We start from the raw sequence: 26,769 nt of genomic DNA on the forward strand, positions 1-26,769 counted from the left end.
CTATCCCACAACTTCAACCATCCAACATGATTCTCTTCCTACTTCTTCCGTCAACTATTGCTGTAACAAACTTGAGTGTAAACTTAAGTATCAACAGCTGAACTCTCCTAAAGGTACCCAGCGAAATGAACTTCTTCCTGCAGAACTATGTACCTCAATAACAACTATACAGGAGTAAGATCAATTTCTTTCTCTGGAAACCAGTTGAAAGTTTTGTCTGTCTCTGGGTTTTCCTTCCATTATTGCTTTGAATACAGAGCCTGTTATAACATACCGTGCAACTACAGCAAGGAAGTAATCTTCAGAGTTTAGAAAGATTTTAGCCCTCTTGTAAGTCTCACTTATTTTGATGTAACACTTCACTGTTACAAAGTCTTCTCACAAAAAGAAGAGGTTTAAGTTAGAAAGATAAGAACACTTGAGCCACCACAAGTTACTTTCTTTGGTGAAACATGGCATCCAGGCTGTAGACACACTGGGCAGTCCATCTACAACACATTTATCTGCAGGGAGTATTACTTCTCTCCGATCAGTATTTCCTCCAAATAGCAAATGTTTCCTCTTAACCACGGTAAAGCTAAGAGAAAGGTTTGAGAATATCCTGGTTAACACACAGAATTCCTAAAGATAGGAGATGCCTGGCTGATCAAAAATACATTTCATATCTTGAATTTTCCTCCCCCTCATTTAAATCCTCCAGTTTGGGTTGCAGGAGTAATGCTTTGAAGACTTACTGATAGGGTCCGATAGAAAAATGTCAAAAGAGACAAATATCTAGGGCAGGGAACAAAGCTGTCTAAACATTTAGATTAATTGCCTTAAAAGTTTAATACATCTCTGTACATACCACTTAGCTCCTAGTACTAGGGTGCCCCCTCTTTCTTTGGAAAGACCTGTCCCCTGCAGAAAGGAGTCTTCTATTATTGTATAAATATCAGTGTATAATCTCTAGCTTGCTGCTCATATACTACCTGTATCCTTGGCTCATCATCACTGCAGTCAGAGCTCATCTCCCATTGAGTAGCTTAGAAATGCAAATAGATTTAAAATAATCAGTTAAAGTGCAGTGAATAGGAAGGAGATTACTATAGCTATAAATTCACCTTAGGAGTCCTGGAACGTAATCAAGACTATATGACAACATAAGAGCATGACTGATTTCTAGATCTGTCACCTCCTCTTGCTTACTCATTAGTTCATCCATGTGTGTATGCGAAGAACAGTAAGACTTGACAGGTGAAGCGATTAACACAAGGTAATGACATCCCTGGAGAATTCATGCTTATAATTCCCTGCAATTATCCTACAATAACTAATAACTCCTCTTATTTTTAGTATTTAACATGCTTACAATATGGAGTAAGTGAAGACAGCTGGAGAGATACATGCACTTAAGGCTGGAAAAAATTATAGCGATTCTGCTGAGCAAGCACTCAGCGCCACCAACCTGAGACACTTCAGGGTTACCTCTCTGTCCCAGGATGTTTACCATCTAAAAACAGCCCCAGGCATTAGCAGATGTGCAAGAGGGTTTTTTTGTTAGAGAGACTTAATGTGATATTATTAGAAAGCAAAAGCCCATGAAACATAAAAACAAAGTGACAGCTGCCAAGAGAAACGTGAATGCATCTAGGGAACATCACCTGCATGTTGTTGAACTTCATTTGTGATACTAATCATTAAGCTCAATTGTCTTTCAGTAAGCAATGGTGCTACTTCACAGATATAGCACACACCCTCCATCAGGTAGCTGAGCTAACGAAGTTTTAGGACAAAATATATATATAATACATATGGTAGTGTCTAACTTCATTTCAGATCCTGACAGTTAGTAAGGCCTCTTTTTAAAGAGATAAAATTCTCCCCAGTTTTATATTCTTGTATTACCTGATATTATCAGTGCTCTCACAAAGCATTCAAGATGAAAGAACATGTGATCATATGAAAGTAAACAAAGTTAAACTTGCAAAAGTATTTATGCAACACAGCTAAGCTAACAGCATTAAAATTCTGGCATGAAAATATGAATTTTAAAAAGTCATGAGCTGTTGCATTTTGTTTCCCTTGAAAACAGGAATAAAAAAACCAAAATTGTTTCATTATTAAAAGTGACCTTCCAGACTCCTTGTACCCTTGGTTTCAACAGAAGAGACTGTTGGATAAAAAAAATTGGGGAGTGTGCATTCAATTAATTGTGCACACATATAGAAGCCATGCTAAGTTTGCCTTAGAGACAACTAACTATTGCAGATGATGGATACATTTTGGAAGGGAAAAACACATCTGTTATTTTGTTGGAAAAGTATTTAAGCTTTAGCTGTTTTAGCCATTTTCAATCTTTTTCAAAGTAAGAAAATGTTTTTCTATTACTATTGCCAAGGATTTATTTTTTTGCCACATTGCCACAGGTCAAAAAGAAAACAAAATATATAAACTTAAGAGAAAGGACTTGCAAACACCTTCATGCAAAAAAACATGCAATAAATTTGAGCTTGAAAGATCCATGTTTTGGAAAGTTCTGAACACATCAAAACAGGATTTCTAATAGAAACTTCTGCAGGTGCTGAACCTCACCTTTTTCTCTTAGAAAAAGTTATGAAAGTGCAAGAAATAGGTATTTGTCAGAATACCCGACTACAACAGTATTCCGAATGCTTAAGCACAAACCTATAAACATATAGTTTTCTTTAGATATAAACCCCCTCCAAGAAGCTCAAAAGTCACCACAGCTTGAAGGCAGGAGAAAAAAACCTCACAAATCTTATGAGTGAAGCAAGCGAAGAGGGTTACATATGGTTAACTATATGCTCTCAATATATTGTGAAATTATACTAGTACACTAACTCTAAGGCAATATCTGTATTAACTAACAAAGTACCTAGTCTCTCTGCAAGAACTTGCAGTATGTAATAAGTAAAACCTGTTAATAAAATTGTGCAATAACGTTACCAAGGAATATTACATTCCTTTAAACTTTCAAGCAAAAAATTTGAAACAAGCACTCTGTCATATACAAAAGAAGCTTTTTTATTTTTAAGTTCTTAAATGTTACAGGCTATGGCTTACTAAGTGAAACTGCATTTACTCTGCAGTCATCTTTCCTAATTCAAACCTGGTTCTAGTAAAGTAAAAAAAGGTAGTGCTCCTCCCAAAATAAAGACTGTTCATATGACTCAGTTACGTGCCATACATTTTGGAAGTGTCCCACGGCCTGAAGTGTTCTTTGAGTTCCATTCGTACTTCTTAAATGGTCACCTGTTACAGCATCAAAAGAAACTACACTGAAGTTTGAAGCTCTGATAATGCAGTAAAGCAGAAGAAGGTTATTAATATGGCCACTTAAACCCTTCTTCTCAGCTTCCAAACTAGCACCTCATGCTTTCTTCAGTTTGGATACATCTTCTCAACCAGCTTAAGGCAAGCCTTTTTTTCCCCCCAAATAGTAGCTCCTCTTATTATCCACATAGAAAACTCCCTCCAGAAAAGAATACTTGTCACAAACTCCACCAGCTACAGAGAGGACCTTGGCACTTAGTAGAAAGGAAGCATCAGCTGGCTTAGTTTACTCTATGGGTATAGGTTTGTGGCTGAAGACAGATTTTGGTAGCTTTCTAAAACTATCCTACTGACTGGTCTGCATTTTCCATGATTCTACCCACTGGTTTTCATCTTTCTTATCCCAATCAAGTAAAAAGACAGACTGCCATCAGACTTGCTGCTAAGTCCCCATTTCCCTCAAAATAAATGACAAGACCAGACGCTAACCACTATGGCAAGGCAAGAACTGACAGGCCTGCACAGAGGTCTTTGGAGATGTGACAGTCTGCAGGGGAAGTCTTGGAAACGGAGGGAACACATAAGCAGGGACACAGGGAATCTGAAATAAGCCATGTGTCCCAATAGGTTTCAGTATGTTCCCAAGACTGTAGAGGATCTGCAGCCAAAATTAAGTTCCTTTAGCCTTTAAAGAGATTCTATCCATGTACATTATTACTAAAGCCAAGAGGCAGATACAATGAGATGGGAAAGGGTTCCCAGCTGCTTAAAATCAGTGGTGGGCCACTGTGCTATAGTATGTTAAAAACCAGAAGCTACACAATTTCCCCTCCCTTCACCCTTCCCACTCAGCACATGCAAACTAAAGGAGGTGTCAACAGCCCTTCCTTCTGGGAGAGTTGTTCTCAGTTTCAACTGGGAGGGGAGAAACCAAAGTCATCACTGACTTTATGGTACTGCCCCAAACACTCTTACACTTGAATCACACAGGACTCCTCACAGAAGAGCACCCTGCTAACTTGTGCATGAACCTCCAGAAGCACTTCCTGCTCAATTCACCTCCTAGACAAAGGCAGCATTACCAGGAAATACCTTAATGGTCCTTCAGGCTGCACTGAATCCTGATGGAAGGTGTTTAATGAATGCTGATTAACAATGGCTAGAGCCTGCATTACTTCTGTAGTGGTCAAGCTTCTGAAATTCTTTGCATAATACTAAAGATTACAAGAAATTTCTTGAATACAAGAAAATAAAAGGAGATATTCTGAAGATCTGAGAGGTGTTTGTAGACTGAGTCACCATAAAGTAACTTGTACCAGCATTCAAAAAAATGAAAGCCAAGATACCTCAATGGTTTTGAGCAAGGCTTGTATCTTTACTGTTTGAGTAAAAATAACAGTAATACCTATTTCTCCTTTTTTTCCAGCCCTGAAGGATCAAACAAATAGTATGCTTCATAGTGAACAGAAGGAAGCGTGCCATTTTGTCTTCACCAAGACGTTAAGTATGGAATATCTTGGCTCATTTTCCTTTGACATTAAGATATCATAATAGTATCAGATATAATAAACAGTGTTTTCATCACTTTTCACAGGACATTATGCCTAGACTAGTAGGTCTTATACTCTACAAATGCAGCTTTACCTTTGACTCAGTTTTCCCCTGTAGTTAGTCCCTTTCCATTACCATTGTTGGTTCTAATCAGAAGGCCATGGATATCTGTTGGTGGACAGACTTCAAACAACTTGCTTTGGGATGATTCTGTAACCAGACTTTCAACCTATTCTGGACAAGCATTCTTACACCCTTTGCCTTCACATGGTTCAAGTTTGACCTTACAGTCACACTGTTGGGTCTTATGTTCTTCACATCCTTTATCAGAAACCATGACCTCCAAGAAAGCTTGTCCTACCTGTGTCCACAATCATTTTTCTAGGTTTCTGGATTATTTCTGGTATTATGTTTTATACATTGCCTGACGTTAAAAATTTTAAGTCCCAAGTGATAAAAGACTGTATACATGATTATGGAACCCTCTTGCATTCCTTGAGACATTCATAGAGAAAAAGGAAAGAGCAAATGTATTCTTTTATGGCACAGAATTAGTCATGGCATTTGATACACCAGAAGAAAAAAATTTGAGTGACAATTTCACTCCTTCCCCATCTTTCAGTTTTCTCATCACAGAAAAAAAAATATGGTTTCAAGAAGCTGATGTAATTTTACAGCAAGGAATCTCTACCTTCCCACATGCTTCAGTGTGAGACAGAACAGCAAGTGATTAAAAGTTGAAGCTGTCATATGTAAAGGGAGTAATTCTCCTTAAAACCCACATGTCCTCTGCCTGAGATTTCCCCAAACACGCCTTGCCTTTCTCTTTGCAGGGGTAAGGCCTGGCTAACACATCACTTAAATGAACTGGTAGAAAGCAGCAGAAAGCACCTCACCCACTGAAACACAAAGAAAGTTACCTCTCGTTTGTTTCTCCTGGCAACTTTGAGAAATTCCATAAGGATCTGCAATTGGGCAGCATGGGACTCCTGTAAAACAGTAAATAAGGAAGTGTAACTCTTCCATACGCATTAAGAGAAAACCATTAGTTTTATCTACAGAAATCCAACTTAGCACAGAAACAGCTTTCACTTAGAGGTGAGGAAGAGAAAATAGCTTAAGGCAGTTTTAAGAATGGTAGTTTTACTTTGCCTCACAGGTTTTAAGGTGTTATTTGACTCACAACAAGTTTTTACATGAAGGCAGAAATTGTAACACCTCTTGTTTGTGCATTACTGAAGACTAGTAAGTTGAGCTGTGTTTCAGTTTTTTTGGCTGCTGCATCTGAAATTGGTTTTGGAATACAGGTTCCTCACAGACCCACCTTTACTCTGGAGAATCATTAGCATCCACTTCACGATTAACAGACTAAATCATTAAGTATTTTATATAAAAACACCTCCCCTCAAAATTAACATTTGTGTTAAGCAATTTCTGAAGATTTCTCCAGAGTGGAAGAAAACAATAAAGCCACTGATGGAATTAAAACATCCCTTTCCAATCTTTCTGTAACAGGTCATTTTCCTTAACCATTGGCTTAATATTTTCACCCAAATTGGCCACAAACTTGACAGGACAAGATAAGAGAAGCACAGGAGAAAAGAAATAAAACCTATATTCCAGCATTAATATAGCCGTAATCCTATTCCAGCATTCCGAGACTTATTTTCACAACCTACCAAAATATTTATTGTTAAAGGACTGTGAACATACACTCAAAAAGAATGAAGACTTAGAAGCACACAGAATCAATAAAAGGAAGATGGGACAGGACAAGTAAAGAGATTAGGATGCAAGACTACTGCTTTTCCGAGGTTATTTTCTTCTTCCCCACGCCGTGACAATAACAAAAGTGAAGCAAGTAAAACTAGAAAAGTGGTTTTAAATTGTTAGTGTCAGATGTGTTTCTGGTTTTTAAGGCTTAATATCCTTAAGAGATATTTCTGCTCAGAAGCATCCATACTTCCATACTCAGTCCTGTGCTGCCTTTGTTTCAGATTTGACACAAGAATGCTTAAGAAAAAACAAAAGAGGTTTTACTCTGAAGTCAAAAACCATACTCCCACCATAACTTCATTGAACCACAATTATAAAATGTTATTTACAAGACCCACGCAATAACATAACAGAAAATTTTTGCTAGTAGTCAGTAAACATTTTTGGGTTATTTTCCTTCTGCAAGAACCACAAGTTGTGTAAATATTGACTCTGCAAGAGTAAGATAAGCCATTCCCAAATATGACTTTTCATCACCCGTTTTAAAGCTCCATTAAAATCCACCCTTCTACCTGAATTTCACTAGGCCAGATTTTGTAATCCAGTTTAGTTTAGAAGGTACTGGCTCTCCTAACTAGAAAACAGTCACTTGAGAACAACAGCATGGAATGGCCAGATACATGAGAACTATCCTAAACCAACTACATTTCAGTTAAGTCTTAGGAACAGCTCGCTTCATATTGTATAAATCCTCAAACCGGGCTCATAAACAAGACATCTGAGCTTTTCTTTCAAACATTAAATACTAAAAAGTCTTCAGAGATGGCACTCATTCAGATTCCATCAATTGTGGCAGATACTAAAAGGTGTTATCTTTTTCACATGTTCATTGAGTTTATTCCTTAACCTATACTTCGGACTTCTTCATGCTTATTACCAAGAAATATCTGATATTTACTTGTGCAACAGTCAATTAGCAAGCATTTTCATATGCACTTCCCTGTTCTGCTAGCCATTTCTCTTATCCTTTTCCATTTTCCCCTGCTTGTTTATATAACCCTGTCATGTCAGCAGCAACACTAAGCACGTTATGGGCATTGCAGTTGAAATGTTACTTTGCTACAAAGGTCAGCAAGATGGTCAACTTTTCAACACCAAAATGCAAGAGAAAATTCTGACTAATTTGGAAACAGAACCTTACTTTAAGAAAATCAAACCCTGAAAAAGAGAAAAACTAGACAATGGTGTTCATTTAAATAAGACAAGAGAAACTTCTTACTGCTTCCAACTGCTTCTTCTTTTGCACCAGCAGCTCCAGCATGAGGTTGACGTTAGCCAAGTCAAGATTGTCTTGATCAGTTCCCAAAAAATCTTGAATTATCTGCCACCTATGGCCATTCTAGAAAGAACAAGAGATGTTGGAGAGACAGTGAGTTCAAGCCACCCAGGGCTATAACTAGCAACAGATACTAAAAAGAACACTACAATAACTTCATCCCTTCACAAAATTTCAAAACAATTTTCAGGAATCAAAATTCTCAATTCTACCACATGTATAGGATATAGCTTCTGTCTGCTGTGTAACTGCTTATCTTATTTGGGAGATATTTGTGCTTCATGACAGCGCAGCTGCTGCTGCTAGGAAGAGATTATTTCACAGCCACAATTTTATCTGATTTGTGCCCTAGTTTCTGAGATGTTTCTATGGGGAGAAAGAAGAAAAATGTTTATATAAGCTTAGTTGGATTACATCTATCTGAAATACTGTTAAGTGGCAATACCTTTTAATTTTTTTAGCTAAGTAACAGGTAAGCCCTCATGCTAAATTCAAATGGAAGAAGGTAGTATCAACTTATCTTTTCTGCTTTCACCTCCCACACTACTTCTCTTAAGAGTATTTTCACAGGAAATGTGAGAGCTGGGAAGAAGATGGAGCTCAGCAGGTTGATCTCATTTAACCTGTTAGAGCTGAGGACTCCTCAAGGAGCCAGCATACTACCGTGCTGCCCATTCTTCCCTACAGGCTGCTTGGTCTTCTTGTCAGTAGAAAAGTATCTTTTCGTACAGTAAAACCCAAATAATAGGTTAATGCTAATACAGCCTTACATCAAAAGGCCTGAGGAGCCAACAGGAACAGCTCAAATGTCTTTCCCTTCTAAGAAACAAAGCTGGATTAAAAAATCCTGTTCTATAAAAGCTATGACACTAGATTAAGACATTTAAATTTGCAAGTAGTAAAAATACCATCCAGTCTAAACCAGACATTTTCTCAGAAATTGCAGCCTATTTGTATCTACTCAGTTAAGAAAAATAAAATATAACAACATCCATATGCAACAATTTACACAACTCAACAGAACCTCTGGAAGCCACACAGGTAAAAAAAAAAAAAAAAAATCAATCTGGAACAACCAGAAGAAAATGTAATTTATAAGCAAGTCAACAAGATTTGAGACAAACTAACATATTAATGTATTACTGCTCCACTACTTGAAAAATTTCAAAGATGCCTTAAAGTAATTTCTTCATAGCACAAACCCATGACCGAGAAATGGTGCATTTGCTACAGCATGTCTTGAATTACTTCTCTTAATAGCAGAAGTAATACAAGCAGAGAATAAGCACATTAAGGAGCTGGTACAACAGCAAGGTTTCCCTTTTTAGAGATGTCTGTATTTTTTATTTACTGCCAAGAGGTAGACAACATCATTTTGGGCACGAAGTCATGGTAGATTTCCATGTACTGGCAGTTATCCAGAACAGATGCATCTACAGGCATGGCTTTTAAAGGTGCACTATGAGAGAGTAGAATCAATTTCCAACAAGTTACTGAACATACCTTCAGGTCAATTGTGTGCATTTTAAACCAGATATGGTTTATGCATATTTTATATTAAATATGCTGTATTCTATAATGAATATAAAAAACTTACTGTAACTGTAAGCAAGCCAATGAATCCTTAAAGCACCTAAACCATACAACTGCTGAAAACATTGGTTTCTGCAACACAGACCCTAAATTAACAACACTTCAATGGAGGGGGGTTAACTGACAAAACAAGGGCTCTGTAATTGTTAATATTACTTTGCAATGCTATCTGTGAATTACAGAAGTCAAGGAAGCCAGACATAGCAGGACAAATATGCAAGTTTCCTGGTTCATGTCATATATTCTTTTTGATCTTAATGTACAAGAGCATCCACTACTGCTGTACAGGTGTTTTCATGAACTGAGAACACAGACCACGCTCTGATTCTATGACATGAAGCAAGTCTAGAAGATACCCAGGCAGTTTTATCTGGGATCAGAGCCAGAACACCAGGACTCTGAAAACATCCTTCTCCCTCTTGTGGTTGGTATTTGCCTTCCTCCAATTTCCCTGTAGAACACAGCTTCTCGCACAGGATCAGACAAGCGCGTGGCACTACTAGTCATCCATTACTCTCATTGTAGCTGTAATTTCGAACACTGAATGAAAATGATTACCTTTAAACAAGTGTTCTTCCATGGATAGTTTCCCAGGTTATATTCAATACACCGTATGACACCTCGCTATGCCAGCGGAGCTTGCCTCTACACATATAATGCTGGCAGGAAGACCGCGAGTTAACAAGGTTGGCGGATCTAGTCCCACTGCCACTGATATTGCTATTATTCCCTCATGAAGCAAGCTAAAGCATCAGCTCAACAGTGTAATTTCTTTTAAGTAAGCCACGTAATGACACAATTGCTGTACAAAATCATAAAATAAATATAAAGTAAGAAAGTTGGAACATACGGTGCTACTCACTGAATGGTCCAGTTTGAGTCTTTTCTCCTCAGATCTTTGCTTCTGTTTAAGAATAAGTTCATTGACTAAAAAAATATAAGTAATTAGGATGTCAGAGAAGGGATGGATTTAGAGTTAACACCACCAGTACAAAACTCCTCCTCTATATTTTTACTTTAGTTTAGTTCCACAGTAGGTTTATCAGTAATTAAAACAGTAGAACATGCCTCTGCTTTTATCCTCACAGATTTATTCCTCAGTTTATTTTTGTAAAGTATATAAATATTATCTTAAAATCATCAACTCATACAAAGCCTACACGTTCCCCAAATTACTTCAGTTCCTTTTGCTAAGCACCCATGGTTCTTTGACAAAGTTTTTCAACTCCAAGGCAGAAGTATATCACAGAAGAGTATGCAGGAGATAAAACATTAACTGGTTTATCACAGGCTGAGAACAAGTACAGCTGAACAGAACTTTTTCCTTTAATCACTATGTGCATTTTTAAAGATATATTTTTGCTACAGTTTTATTTCACACCAATTTAGTGAATGGTGCAAAGAGAAAGATAACTTCAACCCCTCTCACACAGACACAAGCTCTTCCACCTCCAACACAGCCCTCAAAGCCCTGAACAGGCACATGGAAGCAATGTTCTCCAGCCTAACACATACTTCCAGATCTGCCTCAGCACCATCTTTGGCACAACATGTCTGGATCTAAATCAGGATGCTCATTTCCTAAGCATTCCTTGGCAGGTGTGGCTTTTGATCTATTTACTATTAAATGGGTGGTATCCCAGCACATGAAATCAAGATTTGATTTAGTTTTGATATTCCACATTGCAATGTGCTTCCTTTGATGTTTTCTTCCCATAACTAAGTTTTAAGTTCTATTTCCAGTTAGGAATATTTCCTTCTTCTGTTCACAAAGCAAACAATTAAGATTGCATATAGGTATGTGCATGAATATTTTCTCTCCAATTTACACATACATACATCACATGGACCTTACTACAGTAGCCAAAACAGCACAGTATGCAATTTGCGCCGTGCGCCGCCCCCCCCCCCCAGTGCCCATGCTTTGTAAACAGGGCATGTTCTCAACAAGACAGACACGAGTGCAAAAAAACCACAAAAGTAAATACAGATTCAGATCTCTAGCCATCAGAAAAACATCTTCATTTTGCCTTTCTTAGCATGTAAACAGCAAGTCAGTGTCACTACTTCAACTCAGCATACAGAACTACTAGAGGTAGTGGAGTATTAACAGTTTACACCACTAACCACTCTTTAATATATAAAACCCACAGTTGACCACAGGGCTGATGTTTGGATTTTGTTTTCAATATCCACAAGCTAGCTGTTTATAGAATGAATTTATAAGTGCCTGACTCCTTTAAAAACTAAGATGTTTCTCATGCAAACAAGCCTAGAGCTCACCTAAGAAGTTGGGATAGAGATGATCTATGTTGTCCACAACATAGTTGCATTTGGGACATCTGTTGTTGTCCTCCAAGCTCTGGTGAATACATTTATAGCTGTTTAAAAATGTAAAAAACAAGAAACAAAAACAAGTGAGCAAACATGAAGGAACAGAACATAAGCAAGTAAGTAAGTAAAATCAACCTTTTATAACAGGTACTCTGCTTTGCCAGCTAGCAGCTGCATTGCCAAGATCCTACAGTGGAGTCAAAATGTTCCAACATTAACTCAGAACATGCTACAGCAGAAAGACAGCAAAGTTTCTTGGCAAGGATTACAAGAGGTATTTAAGTACTTCACTCTTACTTCCCTGAGGATTGTGACGACACTGGATACTTCAGCCACGCTTCCCTCTCAAATTCATGCCCCTCTTCTACAGGTACAGCTAACAGACTGCATTATCCAGAAGCAACTCTTCTAGATAAGCCAAATACTTAGCAAGTGACATTAAAAGCTATTACACATTTTGGGAAATTGAGCAGAGGAAACACCTTCATCAACTTCTCACATTTCCCCCCCCCCACTCTCTGGCTGTTATATTCTCACCAGAGACTTCAGAGGTGCTCTCTGTTGAGCTGTTAGCTATCAGAGGGACAGAGTAACTACAAAATGCACTATAGTACCAGATTTAAGCATCATATCAAGAACCTAGCTTGATGTCAACTGCTGGTAAAGACATGTGACAATGTTGCTCTGCTCTTTCTAAATAAAGATATTTGAATGCTTCTCATCTTGGACTTCTAAAAAAAAAGTTAGAGATCACAGGGATGAAGTGTTACTATAGAAAGCACAAAATCAGCTGTTATCTTACCTGTTGCAGGTCAAAGCATTTCTGAAAGCCAACCGAATCTGCTGCTTGAGGAAGTGGTTTACACTACTAAAATACTACTTCTTGTAAAAGCTAGGTCATTTATTTCTAGTTAATGGACACTATGAGAATTTAACACACTTGACATTAAAACGTCATGGTTCCACACCTGCCCCTGGAGGGTGTGGTTTTGTTTTTTTAACTTCTCCACAAAACATTCGCTCCTCATGACAGGCAGAGATAACACTGAAAAATAAGTGGACCCTGGGTAAACTCAATACAACAGAAACAAGTCTGAAGCATACTCCTCAATTTTTGAGAGGGAATTGCAACAGACAATGTGCAAGCCACTTCAAATTGTATATGGTCTTGCACAAAGGCAAGGAGGACCTCCCAACACCAACAGTCAGTCCCAGGACCTCTATAAAAGGTGGGACCAATACAGGTAAGTTGACAAACTCTTCTGATGCTACCAGAAGTTTATGATCATTTTATTTCTTTACAGGGGAAATATGGTAGCACAACATCTTTTGTTTTAAATACTAAGACTACTTTTCTTTAACCAGACTGGTACTCATCTTTTAAAATCTTATTTCAACCTCTTTCTTCAATGCAGGGATAGAAGACAAAGTAACAAGAACTCTGAGGGAAAGGGATTCACAGCAATGTCAGTCCACACATGCTGTAAGAGATGGACATTTTGCACAATACAAAAAAAAGTAATCTTACCAGAAGCTGTGTCCACATTTCGTCATGTAGGCTTCTTCAATCATATCAAAACAGATGGGGCTGAAAACAAAACAAAGCCAAAAATCACAAAGCTGTCTTTTTATGTTAAAAAAAAAAAGGAAGGAAAGTATTATTAACTCAAAGCAGCCACCTAATCACCCTTAGGGAATATTTTCTATTTGTAAAATGAAAGAGGACACACAAGTACAACAGCAACTGGGTAGTATAGAGATCAAAAGGGGCAATCAACAGCTTTTCGAACTCAGAATGATACTGCAGTTTGCTACAATTAGCAACCAGGTAAGTGTTCAGTCTTGAAGCTTTCAACAGTTGCAAACCCCCAAAAGCCTTCAACAAGCAAGGTTGCAGAAGAACCTTCTAACCATCTGTACTAGCTCTCAAAATGTAAAAAAACTGGTTTTGACATGAACAGACATAAGGTGTTTATAAATAACACCAAAATTAGTTTATTCTTCCTTTTCTCAGCCAATAGCTATCTATAACTTTAAAAAAGAATGCAAAGAGGCAGAGCAGAAAAGAAATAGTTATTAGTTCTTGTTTGCATGACATTATAAGTAGGAGAAGGTGCCAACAAGGGAGGTGTGCCTGCAGAGCACTGCCAGGCAGCAGGCAGGGCTGAGGCTGCTAAAGAGCACAATAAGGTACAGTGCAACCAGAAGATAGAACAAACAGTCAAGCATGGCGTTAAAGTCAAAGGAGAAGATGGGAAAGGTAGAATATGGGTCTGTTCATAAGAAGACAGAGGAATGAATGGAAACAAGAGCTTTAGTTTTTTCCAAGACTATTTAGTGACCAAAGCACAGCCAGTCCTCCAGGAGGGATCACCAAAAACCAAGCAGGGAGCTGAAGAGCGGAAGGATGTACAAGCAAGCAGTGCTCTACAGGAACCCAAGTACGACAAGAGACAGGAATTCAGTGAGATGGGTAGTGGAAGAAATCAGTCTCATCAAGTGGCTATGACATTTGAAGGAAACAAACACAAATGGAAGTAGACAAGAGCTGTGCCTTACTTCCAGTGACTCCTATGGCTACTGTTCCCAGTAGCTGGTAAGATATTCCGTCACATACAAGCTCATCTTCAGGTCTTGGCTAGCTATCTAGTGAGACACTGTGGACAGCAACGTCACAATTCTGCACATAACACACGTACCTGCTGTGTCACAAGCTTCACCTTGCTTTCAAGCCCTTACAGACATCCAAATGCTCTCCTCACACTCCCACATGTCCACACCAGTCTCAGTTCAGAAAGGTTTTCAGCAGCATTTGTTTTCTTCAGAAACAACTTCCTCCCACCTTCTGCCAACAAGGCAGTTCCCACAGAATAAGCCGTTAATAAACTGTTAACTTTTGAAAAGCAGGAGTCTTTTTGAATCCAAGATCAAAAACCCAGATCAGACTGAAGCAAGCAATGCTTGGCAGGGGAGGGGAGCACCTTAATTTCTCCCCTTGTTAGCACTCCACAGAAGTCACTTCCCCTTTCTGTCATCCATTGTAGAAGATACTAAAACTTGTTACCCCATTAGGCATTTAAAAATAGGGATGAAAAATACTCTTAAATAGTTATTTTTAAGCCCACAGAAGGGAAGCTGTGGCCTCTGCCAATGCAATCCCGCTCTGAATCACCAAACTGAAAGCCAGGGATGCCTTGAAAGGTTTGTGCAATGTAACACACAAACCAGGTTGTCTTAAATATTCCACCAAACTGTCTGTATAAACACAACGTATAGGCAAACAAATCAAACTAGAATGTTACTCTGAACCAACTGAGCCACCTCGAATACTTTACATGCACCTGTCGCTCTTCCACCCTGACAGACACTTTTCTGCACTTTTTGTCTTGAGTAGCACCAACTTCAGAAGTTCCAGTCTGTGTTTCCGAGTTAGAAGTTATTTAGTTCCAAGGCACTGTTTAGTCAGAATAAATTATGACTGAATTTAGCCAAAAAGGGTAGATGAATAGGAGGAGAATTAGGCTTCTTTGTACTCTATTAGCCTGGCATGTTTTAAGAAGTCACACACTTAGGGTTACATGAGCATCCAAGGCTGGTTTCCCAAACTTCCTCTTCTTCACACCAGTTTGATTGGAGAAGTGACAGAGGCAAGATAGTTGAGAAAAAGCTTTCAGAGCCAGCAAAGATGGCCATTCAGTGCCAGGGTCATTGTTAACCGAGCCTGAAGTTTCCATTAAGAACTGTTTCCCCCGAAACGCTAACTGATTTACAAGTGGAAACAAGATTGATGTTTTTTAATATTTACTGAAGCCAAGCTGGCTGTAACACATGGAAGTTGCTATGCACCGGTTGTTTTAAGTTAATCTAACACACAGGGAAGGCTAAGAAAGTAGTGGAGCGATGGGGACTTGAGACACACTACAGCTTGCAGTATACACCAAAACTGAGAAGAGGTATGGTGAAATCAAGGCTTCTCTGCATGAGATAGTTCTTAACTCTATTTGTTTTAAACAGCAGAGCCAAGTACAAAGGATGCAAATTACTTCAGCAAGCCAAAAATGTCACTGCCTTATTTACTAACAGTTTTTTTTATCCAACACTGCAAAGACCTACCATTCTTTCTCTATGCAGTAGACCTCAAACATTTTTTAAATAATTTTAATCAAGTTCATGCCTCTAAGTTTTGCCAGCTGTTGAGAAGTGCCTTGAAAAGAGCACTACTGTCACACTGCTGCTGCCCAAACACCTGGCTGAAGTGGTCGCTATAAAATTAAAACACACTTCAGATTTCCTTCTGCTCCACAGCAAACAAGACCTATTACAGTTTCTCCCTCCTATTCTGCTCCTCCTTGGTCTAAACATAGAGCAGGACTTGCTGCAGGCTCTGTCCTTCACGTGGAAGGTGGCCAGGCTGAAGATCGCTACTATTAGTATCTACTGAATATGAAGCTCCAACAAAACAGATCATAAAACCATCATTACACATGGTACATAAACAGCTCCCTGTGGTTTTAGCTTGTGACCTCCAGGGTCAGTTTGCAGTAGTCTTTAAAGGGGTTTGCCAGATCACAAACACATGAATAACTACACCAGCCCATGCCTAGCATTAACAGGTGGTTACCTGAGGTAAGAACTGTTTCAAACACCCATGAACCTGCAAGTCCACCTTCAAACATGGCACACAGTCCTACCCATACATAAGTTTGTTGTGTGTACCCCTGCAGGTCAGTATGCAACATCCCCTTTTCCATATGTTCTTACCTATGGCAGAGCTCAGAAACAACTACTGGTATGAAGCAGCCACGTCCAGGGACCCAAGCAGATAGTAACTGGTTTAAAAGACATTTAGTCAACCACTATTTGGGAGTAATGTCAGGGCAATTACATTGCTGGACAGGCGAAAATTCTCTGATCAGAGGATTCCCTTTCAGATCTTCTCAGGCAAGTGGAAAGAGGCCTGGCTATAGGAACAGCAAACTACCTTTAATTCTATACTCTGCAGTAAGAGAAACAAGTTTCCCCTTTTACCACGAAGTTGTCCAGTAAGTCAGGCCTATTTGCCTTCCTGACTAGAGTTACACATTTCCAGTCAGAAGCTGATACATACCACACTTGCAAGCTTGTGAGCCTACACTTGCTAAACATTTCACAACCCAGACTAGCAATGTATGCCAATGTTTACGTTAAACCTAGGCCTCATATTGCTGAGACAGCACTTTCAGAAGACAGGCAGGGAGGTTGCACACATTAACACTATTTACAGGCTTTCCACTTGTACCTTGAAGTTTGAAACTCACCCAAACTTCTTTATGCTTTCCCACTTTCAGTCGGGTACAGACTGAATCTACCACTGAGTCCGCAGCTGTGGCTAACATCAACTCACAGCCCATGTTCAGAAAAATTATCAAATGTTCCCTGCAGCTGACAGCATCTTGAAAGTGTCCTTACAGGGAAAAAAAGAACAACCCAGCATATGGTAAACTTCTGCTTCTCACACCAAGATATCCAAAGCTTGTTTAAATCAATTATTTAAGGCTGCACATTCACACACACCTGTCTTCTTGGACATTGCTCAAAATTCCAGAGCTGCCCAGTTGAGTTTGTTTCTGCACTGTATAACTGTATTGCTAACTAAAAAAAAAAATAATAATACTACTATTAACTTGAAGCTAGTGTTAATACATAACAATCAGCCCCTACAGCCCACAACAATACACAGCAGTGAAGAACTCTGGTAAGTTAACTAACTATAATCATTGTCTGCTCTTAAAAGTGTCTGACCTGCACTTCAAAATGCCCAATGTAGCTCAAATACCAGGAAAAGGGGGACAGGACATTTTCTCAATTACCTCAGTTGATTTTTTCCCCCCTCTCACTTTTTCAGCCAGCAGCACTCCTCAATGAGGAGTGAACAGCTAATTACATGTTCTCCTTGAAGCATGCACAGTACTTACCTGCGGGGGGGAGGGGGGGGGGAAGAGAGATACAAGAAACTCAGCTTTTTGAGCCATCTCTAAATACTTCAACTGGCCTACAAACTTGTTATGGGTGTTATTTTCCCTTTAAACACCTTCATTTCTACAACAGACAACAAAACAAGAAGTGACAGCTGACTAGAAAGGGATGGGGAACAATGGTTGTAGACCACTACTGCCAGAGTATAACTGTGAAGGGAACAGAGGGACATGGACATTTGCAATTGCATTGTCCCCTCTGATCAGAAAACCCACGAGCAACAGCAATGCAACCCTCTCCCACACCAAATGCCCTTAGATCCACCTGACATGGCCTAGAGCCTTCAGCCAGAGCAGGCCAGCTGATTACAGCTGTTCTCTCATCTTATATCTGTTACTGAACAAACCAATACTTACAGTAATAAGCAGTAATTTTTTATTATCACTTAATACTAGTAAGAAGTACTTACTGTTTTTTCTGCCACTAACTTCTTCGCAGCTTCAGGTTCTCACTTTGGTAGCAAGGATGTTTGCTACCTACTCTGCTAGACAGTTTACAAAGCTGTAAAATCAAGTCTGCATATTTTTGAGACAATTCCTGTCCCGTGGAGACATCAGACATCTAACCCTCACCTGTAAGTCAGAGCTGTCAATGTCATCTGGGAAGCTGTGGCCCATTTCTCTTCCTTTTTTTTTTAAAAAAAACACACCCTGTTTCTTTCCAACACATGACTTCCCCACAACTCAAGCTTCTTTCCAGTATCTCTTCACTGTTTGCCTCTCAGATGTGAACACTTATCCCTACTTTCTGTTCTCACATTTTAGTACATCCAACCAGCTATAAAAGTCAAACCTATTCCTTATGTCAGGAGGTTTGAAACCCGTTAGTAATGGGCTCTCTTTGAAACTGCAAATCACCAACAGTTCTCAAGCCACCACACATTGCAGCAGGCCTTGGTCTACCAAGTCTGCTGAAAGAGTATTTCCAGCTACAAGCTGCAGTTTTGGCTGAACATTATAAGGACAGCATCTGAATGGCCTCAAAAAAAAGAAAAAACCTTTATCCCATCATCACAGAAGTTTCCCGCTCATCTGGTTTTAGGTGCCAGACCAACACAAACCTTCTTGCTGTTTGAAACTAACCAACCTTTCCCAGCAACAGAGGCAAAGCTGCGCCAGCTTCACTGGATCTGTCAACCACCACGGGACTCCCTGGATCCCCAGCCGGAGGGGCACCAGCTCCTGCACTGGCTCCTCGGCCTGGGCTCGGCGAGGGGCTCGGCAGGGGCCGTGTCCCCCAGCACTGGCCCGGCCCCGCCGGCGCCACAGGGCCCAGGTAACAGGCACGGACTGGCCGTGTCACCGGGCTGCGTGAGGACAGCCCGCACGCCGCGGGTCCTGGCCGCAACGCTGGGCTGCTGGAGCGCACCCGGGGGGGAACCTGGCAGGAACAGCCCGATTCGGCTTAAGAACAGCGAGGGTGAAAGCAGCGCCGCTGCACAGGGCCCAGAGGCGGCCCCAGCCCCGCAGCGGGGGAGCCCCCGGCGCCATGACCCCGCCAGGGCGAGCTGAGGTGAGGTGCGAACGCCCCGCTCCCCGCGGGGAGCCCTGAGGGGCCGCTGCCGGCTGCTCCGGCCTCCCGCCGCTATCACCCACCCCCTGGGCTTCCCTCCGGCATGGCGGCGCCCCGGCTTCCCTCAGCGGGGTAGCGGGTGCCGCTATCGCGATATATCGCGCTCACCAGACAAAGTCGTTGCTCTTGTCCTCGTAGGAGTTGATGAGCCCGTTGCAGAGCGGGGTGAGCAGCGGCCTCTTCCTGCTGCTGCCGCCGCCCGCACCGCCACCTCCCGCGGAGGAGCCGCCGCCACCGCCGGGCCGCGCCGCCGCCGCCAGCCGGGCCAGCCCCGCGCCCGAGCCCGACACGGCGGCCGCCACCAGCACAGGCCGCGCCGCCGCGCCGCCCGAGGAGGACGAGCCCGGCGCCATGGCCGCCGAAGAGGAGGAGGAGGAGGAGGAAGAGGAGGAGGCCGGGGTGGCGGCGGGCGGCGCGGCGGGGTGCGGCGGCAGGCGGCTGCCCGACATGCCGAGGCCGAGCCGGGGCGGGCGGAGCGGGGCCGACGGCGGAGCGGCCTCAGCGCATCCCCGCGCGCGGCACCGCGGGAACAATAAAGTTCGTTCAAAGAAAAAAAAAAAAAAAAAAAAAGCGCGAGAGAGAGAAGGGAGGGGGCAAAAAAAAAAACAAAACCCAAAAACAAAAAAAAAACCCCAAAACCCAACAAAACACGCCCGCCCGCGCGTCCCCGGCCCGGCGCTTGTTCAAGCTTTATTGACAGGCGGACAGCCCGCCGCGCATGCGCGGCCCGGGGCGGGGCGGTGCTGCCCTCGGGGCGGGGCGGCGGGGTCGGGCCCGGCCTCCCCGGCCGCGGCGGGCCCTGGGCTCCCCGGCGGCCCCGCACGGCTCCTGCGGGCGGGCGTCCCGCCGTGCCGCCGAACTCAGGCCAGCGGCCGGCCGCGCCGGGGGGACCGCGGGCCGCGAGCCCGCCCCGCTGCCCGCCGCTCCTGCCCGCCCCGGTGCAGGCCGCCCCCCGACAGAGACGTCGCTCCCTCAGGGACCCGCTCCCTCAGCGCACAGAAGTCCCTCGGCGGCGCCGGACTGCGCCGTGCCTCACAGGCCGCTCCCGCCGGCGGCTGTCACCTGGGCCGTGCACCCCGAGGAGCTGCCCTGTGCCTGCACGGCTCACCCCGGGTACCGAATGCTGTCCAGCTCCGCGGAAAGGCCTCCAGTAGTGAGTTAACGGCTTTCGCCGGGCTTCAGCCAGCTCCCTTCGCTGCCTGGGCGGGCAGGGATCCCAGTGACATGGCCCACGGCGCGTCCCTGCTTCCCTACAGTAGCCCGTGATTTTACAGAAGCCAGGGCAGACTGCTTTCTGCATTAATTAATGAATAAAGTTCATTTATGAATTAAATAAACGAATGAATAAATGCATACAGTTCATTTATTCATTAAGTTAATGAATGAAGTGTTAACGAACAATGCCTCAGAGATGTTTTGGGTGTGAGGGAAAACGTCATCCCAAGACCTTGACTTCTGCAAGCCAAACAGAAGGGTTTATGGACCATGGCACTTGGCAAGGCCAGAAGTACTGCACAGAGATACCTGTTCCCCATAATTTCTCTTCCAGCAACCCATAGAAACGTATTGCCTGCTTTGCATTGAGTAACTGTATTGTCTACAGTCCGCTTTACCTGTCTAGGGTTAAAGAGGCAGCCGGCGAAACACTAGGGCATTCCCTGAGGATGGTAATCCTAAACCCAGGTATGGGAAAACACCCAGAGAGATCAGCTCTGTGGCACTCCTCCCAGGGAAGACAGCAGAGTGAGCTTTCAGTGGGCTGTAAAACCAGTATGAGAGCTGGTAAAACTGGTCTGAGAGAAAAAAAGGTGGCTTCAGGTAGGCAGTGTTGGTCAGGAGACCTCTCTGGCATGCAGCAGGGTGGCAGGGACAGAGGATCACAAGAGGATCACAGGTGTCCCAAAGAGAGCACAGGGAAACGCTGCTCCTGATTCACTCTGGAGATGCTGCTGCACATGGAGAGCTGTGGAGTGCCCCTCTTGACATCTCCTCTCAACTTCTGCTTGAATACCGTTGGGTATTTGCCTCTGTGTATTTACCCCTAATGTTGGGGGGAAAAAAACCCAACAAACCAAGACAAAACAAAACCCAAACTGTCTCTCTGAGGAATGTTAGTGTGTAAACATGGATCTGTGCAAGACAGAAAATACAAAGGCAGCTTCTTTTTGAGATCCAGGTCAGTAGTCTTACCTTTACAAGTTGACATCTGCCATTATAGTCACTCTCATGATTTAACTCTGTTGCTGTTATTAAAAAGTTTCCTTCTTAGAGTTTTTGAGGTTCTTTTTAGTGGTTTGGTTTGGGTTTTGGTGGGGTTTTTTTAGCTGTTGTCTTCCCCTGCTTTCTATAAATAGCCTTCTGACTGGCAGGTCTCCATAAAGACCCTGAAACATATCAATTCCCCCTGTTTTCAGTGGGAGCAAAAAAGAACTGTCTAAATTTGAGCCTGTCTGTTTGGGTCTGTGTGCATCATATTTCCTATTGCTAAGAGAAAGCAAAGTCTCATTTCCTTGTCTTTCAGAGGGACCAAAAGCTTTATGGATGAGTGTCTGCAATGCAGTAGTATTGGCAATAGGACATCTAGATGCTTCACACGTACTGAAATACTGGCTGATCCTTGAAAAGTCTTGCCATTCCTGACTGTGCTTCAGGGAGGAAAAAATGACACATAAATGCTGTTAAAGATCAAATATGTGCCCACTTATGGCCTTCACAACAACCCACAGGCCTGGCAGCAAGTGTGGCATCCAGCACCTTCAGCACGGAAGGACCAAATCCCTAATACCTGAGCTTCAGGATATAATTCTGAGCTCTTGGAGGCCCTCTAAGCAAAGACCTTCTCTTCACTGCCCTGATGCATACTGAACAGCCTCAGGCTTCTGGAGATATTTTTTTCCTGGGGTTACCTTGCATTACCAGTTCCAAGATCAATGTTTGCAGCCTGAGGGAAGATTAGATGCTACTTCCTCTAGACGCCTGTCCATTGTAGTGAGGCAAAGGACATGGATAAACTCTACCAGTTTTAAAGTTCACTGTGGATGGAGCACTGCTGGGTCAGGTATCTTCCAGTCCCTGTTAGCATGAAATGAGGTCTAAGAATTCATTTGATATAGTCCAAGTATCGACAATGCTGTTATTAGATCCTATGGCAGGGGTACCAGAGTGAAACATGATATATCAGCTGTAAGAGTTTTTTTCATAGAACTGTAGAATGGTTTGGGTTGGAAGGGACCTTCAAGATCCCCTAGTTCCACCCCCTGCCCTGGGCAGGGACACCTCCCACCAGACCCGGTTGCTCCAAGCCCCGTCCAGCCTGGCCTTGAGCACTTCCAGGGATGGGGCACCCACAGCTGCTCTGGGCAACCTCTGCCAGTGTCCCACCACCCTCACAGTAAAGAATTACTTTCTAATATCTAATCTAAATCTACCCTCTTTCAGTTTAAAACCATTGCCCCTTGTCCTATCACTACAGGCCCTACTAAAAAGCTTGTCCTCATCCTTCTTACAAGCCCCCTTCAAGAATTGGCCCCTTTCTCCTCGGCGCCACATCTTCTCCAGGCTGAATAAACCCAATTCTTTCAGCCTGTCCTCAGAGGAGAGGTGCTTCAGCCCTCTGATCATGTCCCTGTGTCTCCTTCAGCCAGCAGCGTGTCAGATGCTTGCACCTTCTTGCGGTTGGGATCCCGCATTGAAGCACAACTCCTGATGGGTTCAGGACAGACTGGGGTTTCTTGGTGTGAGGACATCTGCGCCCTGGTGTAGGTCTTTTTATTTTCAGTAGGTCTTTCTGGGGTCCTGTTTAGGCTCAGATCTGCCCCCAGAAGACTGCTTGTGTTTCCTTGCTTAATCTGGAATTACCTTTGTGTCTCCTCTTAAAGGAGATGTCTATCTGCCTCCAAAGGTGTGTGGAGCACAGCAAGGCAAACACCTCCTGCCCAGCCGGTAAACATGACCCATTCCTGACTGGCCTAACCCTTAGGCTGAAAAAAAATCAGTTACTCTGGGTAAGATGTCTCCAGCTACAGCCCTTAGTGGTTACTTTATACAAAGTATAGGTTTCTGACAGACATACGTTTTGGAAGACTGGCTGTAGTAATCTGCTTTTATTTTTCTCTGTTTTCCAGCCTCTGAAGCCGGTTGATGACTGTGTCCCTAGCAATGAAGTACCAGTTCTGTGCAAAAAGGGATGATGATCTCTACCCATGGCATTAAAAGAAGGAGCAGATAAGAACTGCCTATAGATGAATGAACCTTAATAGCGATACAGATCCTGCTCTTCTGGGTACATAAATCCTACTTATTATAAGCCCTGAGTTTGTGACTTTTACGACTGCGGCTCCATTTACCTGCGCAGTTGCAGCTGTGATACCCAGTGGTAGCACAGTTGCCAAAATCATTAAGGGCACTCTGCATGGATCACCATGCAGCAAGACTGAGACTTCTTCCGCACAGAGCGATGTGTCAGCCAGATGTTTGTGGGAAGTGACAGTCACCTTCCGGGCTCTGTTCCTGACTGCTGATGACTTATGAGGAAAATGACTTCTGTTTCCGTTTCTGAGCCCGTTGCTACCACCTAATTTTCACCGGGATCCGTTAGTCTGTTCAGGAACGCAGCAGCCCCTGCTCAGAACAGCCACCCTGGCTTGAGAATTGCTGCTCCAGAGGTCATTAGAGTCCTTTATTAATAATCATTGCATTAACCTCCCAGCTAGCCAGTGACAGAAATGCCATTTCTCCCATTTTATAGCTGAGAAAAATGAAGCGTGGACAGATTCATCACCTGGTTACAGAGTCGATGGGAACTCTTAATGCTCCATAAATCTGAAAATTAGGCTGTCAGCAACTTCTCCTAAAGAAACCTGCAGCAAAGCTATCCAGGGGACCCAGTTCCTAACCATCAGGTACGCTCCCTCCCCAGTTTACTGGGAGAAACCTGGACACTTCTCCCTGAATTTGGATTCCTGCAGTGAGACACAGGTGTGGGGATCTGGAGGGCATGGTCGGGCAGGGAAAGAGAGCTCAGCACTCCCTGCCCACAGCAGACACATCTGCTCTGCAGGGCAGCAGTACCCACTTGCTACCTGCACAGGGGAGGGCCTCTGAGGAAAGGGCACAATGCACTTAATGATGGCGTTTTGACAGAGGGGCAGGAGTTAATGGCTCCTGTAGCAACTCAGGTACATGCACAGTCATCACTTGAAACTTGACTGTGAGAAAATATTTGCTTATTAAAATACTCAAACTAACTCAGGCTGCATGGGATATGAAGGCAGCAGGAATTGGGGGGACTGGTTTTGTTTTTTTTAATTTCTTTTCTAGTTCAGTAATGCAGAAGCAAGTAGTGGCAGGAAGGAAGATGCTTAGCGACATCTATTATAGTTAAGATTATACAGAATTATTAAAAAAAAAAATTATTTCTTTCAATGCTTTATAATAACACCTTTGCCACCTGCAGACGGAATTTTATGCACTGGCCTTAGGCTAACTCCAAGTTGGTGTAGAGATTTTGAGCAAAAATGTTGTAACCATTTTCAGAAATGAAGAATCAGCAAAATAAAATATTAACATTTACTGCTATGTTTAAAAAGCTCTGATCCTTTAAAGCAACAAACAAACAAACAAACAAGTGTCTGGGAGAAATGTCACCTTTACACTGCAAACTACATCATTCAGGTCTTCTGAAGAGGCATTTGACTTGATAGAACTAAAATGAGGTTTAAATCATTTGGTGATTCTTCTGTAATGAAATACTGTCTCCAAAGTTTCCAGGCGCTACAAAGACCCCAAAAGAAATGCACATGCAACTGCTGTTTCAATGTGTGTGCATTGAAGCAAAGCTACAGAGGAGCTTGACTTCATTTCTGACTTACACAAGCAGAAATACCTGATTCACTGCTCAAAATTATGAAATTTCCTTTAGAAGTGAAAAAGGAAGATACCATCTTGTTATTAAACACCACACTGTAATGCATGTGCCCGGGGGTAGAGTGAAGGTTCTCTTATGGCACGTCCTTTTGCTCTGAGTCTTTGACCTTGTATTCAAAGAGTGGGCTTTCTAGGAAAATATTAACCAAACCCTCCACTTGGCATAAGCCGAGCTAGAGGTAGTTTCTCTCTCACAAGTGCTTGGCCCAGCCTCGGCTTGTGCAAGCCCAGGTCGGTCTCAGGACGCTGCAGCTCTGCCGAAGTTTGCTGTTTCTCATGCACTGCAGTGGCGCGGCGAGGCTGCTCCTTACCCAGCGTAGCTGCTACCGTTGACACCCCCTAAAACCTGGCCAAGCTCAGCCCCTGCTATGGTTCCCACTCTCAGCTAATACACTATGCCTAAATACAGACATGATCAAATTCATTCCTTCTGTAACTGCACTAATCCTTTTAATAAAGATGAATTTGGCATCTCTGTCAAGGGTGATTTCTTTCCCACAAAATATGATTGACACTGAAGTAGTTTATGTGCCCTTATAGTATGGAACAGGTCTATTTAGTGGCTTGCAATTGTTTTTTGGAGCGTTAACATGTGCTGCTCTCTCCTGTGAACTTCCCCTGTTATGTTACAGACAGCAAAAGTCATCTGTCTTCAGTGTTGCCACCTGCTAGGATTTACTGCATGGCTTGTGAGCGCTGATATTTTCTTGTAGCCCCGGCTGCCTAGATTTGGTGTTTCCCTGAGCCACGTTGCTCTGCAGTATTTTTAGGGAAGTGCGTACCTGGTCTTTGCGGTTATAGGGGCAGACTGGAAAAAATGAGCTGTAAGATTAAGGAAGTGAAACACATATAGAGAAATCTATTTCAAATTTCAGTATTTTCAAGCCTATTGAATGACTGTATTAAGGTTGACCAGCCTGAATATTTTCCAGTCCGCTTTCATTCATTTGGGTTGGTGCAGATCAGTGGGTTTTGAAAAAATTGCCCTTCTAGGGAAGGCAGCTACCAACAAGGGCATTTCAAGGTGTGATCCACTGAACTACTGACGGTTTGCAGCCTGGGAAATTTCACACTGTCCTGTTGCTTCTGCCAAGGATGAACTCTGCCTGCACAGGTGAGCTTCTCCCTCTAGCCCACGTGCTATTCTTCATTGCCCAAATCAAACCCGTGCTGGGCACAAGGAAATATCTGGTGCGTCTCCTCCTTCAAGTAGGAAGGAAAATGATGTCTCTGCTGGTTATCTGGTGAGAAAAATTATCCTAAGGCCTTTGCAGTTGGCAATAAAAGTTGCTGTCTGAACCGACCTGAAGATGCCTGTGAGCTGACAGGTGTGCACCACTCCTGCCCTCAGCTCGCTGCTCTGCTCTCCTGCATCACCTCTGTCACCTGCAGCCCAGGATGACCCACCACGATACTGTCTTGTCACTCACAGGCCAGAAACAATACAGGTT

General features: G+C 42.7%; 2 protein-coding genes across 9 annotated transcripts in view; one reads left to right on the plus strand and one right to left on the minus strand.

Annotated features, from left to right (window-relative positions):
• The window catches only part of COP1 (COP1 E3 ubiquitin ligase), a 127,751-nt gene extending 107,651 nt beyond the window's left edge, over positions 1-20,100 (minus strand). For 2 of the 3 annotated variants that reach the window (XM_040610114.1, XM_040610116.1), the window contains exons 1-6: positions 19,502-20,100; positions 13,335-13,394; positions 11,756-11,853; positions 10,323-10,399; positions 7,823-7,942; positions 5,748-5,816 (exon numbers count right to left, since the gene is read on the minus strand). In XM_040610114.1, the coding sequence (XP_040466048.1) occupies positions 5,748-5,816; positions 7,823-7,942; positions 10,323-10,399; positions 11,756-11,853; positions 13,335-13,394; positions 19,502-19,842 (765 nt within the window). In that variant the 5' untranslated portion in view covers positions 19,843-20,100. The remainder of the gene's footprint in view (positions 1-5,747; positions 5,817-7,822; positions 7,943-10,322; positions 10,400-11,755; positions 11,854-13,334; positions 13,395-19,501) is intronic. The other variant, XM_040610115.1, reaches the window with a different exon arrangement.
• Positions 20,099-25,789, plus strand: LOC121095391 (transcription initiation factor TFIID subunit 4-like). Of its 6 annotated transcripts, none has more exons than XR_005830088.1 (3): positions 20,099-21,569; positions 21,915-22,451; positions 23,518-25,789. XR_005830088.1 is itself a non-coding variant. In XM_040610117.1 (3 exons), exons 1-3 carry the CDS (start codon positions 20,112-20,114, stop codon positions 23,581-23,583), a joined length of 627 nt encoding a protein of 208 aa, XP_040466051.1. In that variant the 5' UTR covers positions 20,099-20,111; the 3' UTR covers positions 23,584-25,789. The 6 variants fall into 6 exon arrangements, 1 of the variants encoding a protein (XP_040466051.1); XM_040610117.1 differs by lacking the exon at positions 21,915-22,451 and adding an exon at positions 23,272-23,397 and having other exon boundaries at positions 20,099-20,546; XR_005830090.1 differs by lacking the exon at positions 21,915-22,451 and having other exon boundaries at positions 20,151-20,546; positions 23,518-24,294; positions 25,156-25,789.
• The last annotated feature ends 980 nt before the right edge of the window (positions 25,790-26,769 follow it).

This window comes from Falco naumanni, chromosome 11 (genome assembly GCF_017639655.2).
Source record: "Falco naumanni isolate bFalNau1 chromosome 11, bFalNau1.pat, whole genome shotgun sequence".
Classification (NCBI taxonomy): domain Eukaryota; kingdom Metazoa; phylum Chordata; class Aves; order Falconiformes; family Falconidae; genus Falco; species Falco naumanni.

What these genes read in the sequence shown, in the direction of transcription:
- LOC121095391 (XM_040610117.1), top strand. Translation starts at nt 20,112, where the DNA reads ATGCGCGGCCCGGGGCGGGGCGGTGCTGCCCTCGGGGCGGGGCGGCGG. An exon ending in CCGCGGAAAGGCCTCCAGTA is followed by an intron (nt 20,547 to 23,271) that starts GTGAGTTAACGG and finishes CTCCTCTTAAAG; the next exon opens with GAGATGTCTATCTGCCTCCA. An exon ending in AAAAAAATCAGTTACTCTGG is followed by an intron (nt 23,398 to 23,517) that starts GTAAGATGTCTC and finishes TCTGTTTTCCAG; the next exon opens with CCTCTGAAGCCGGTTGATGA.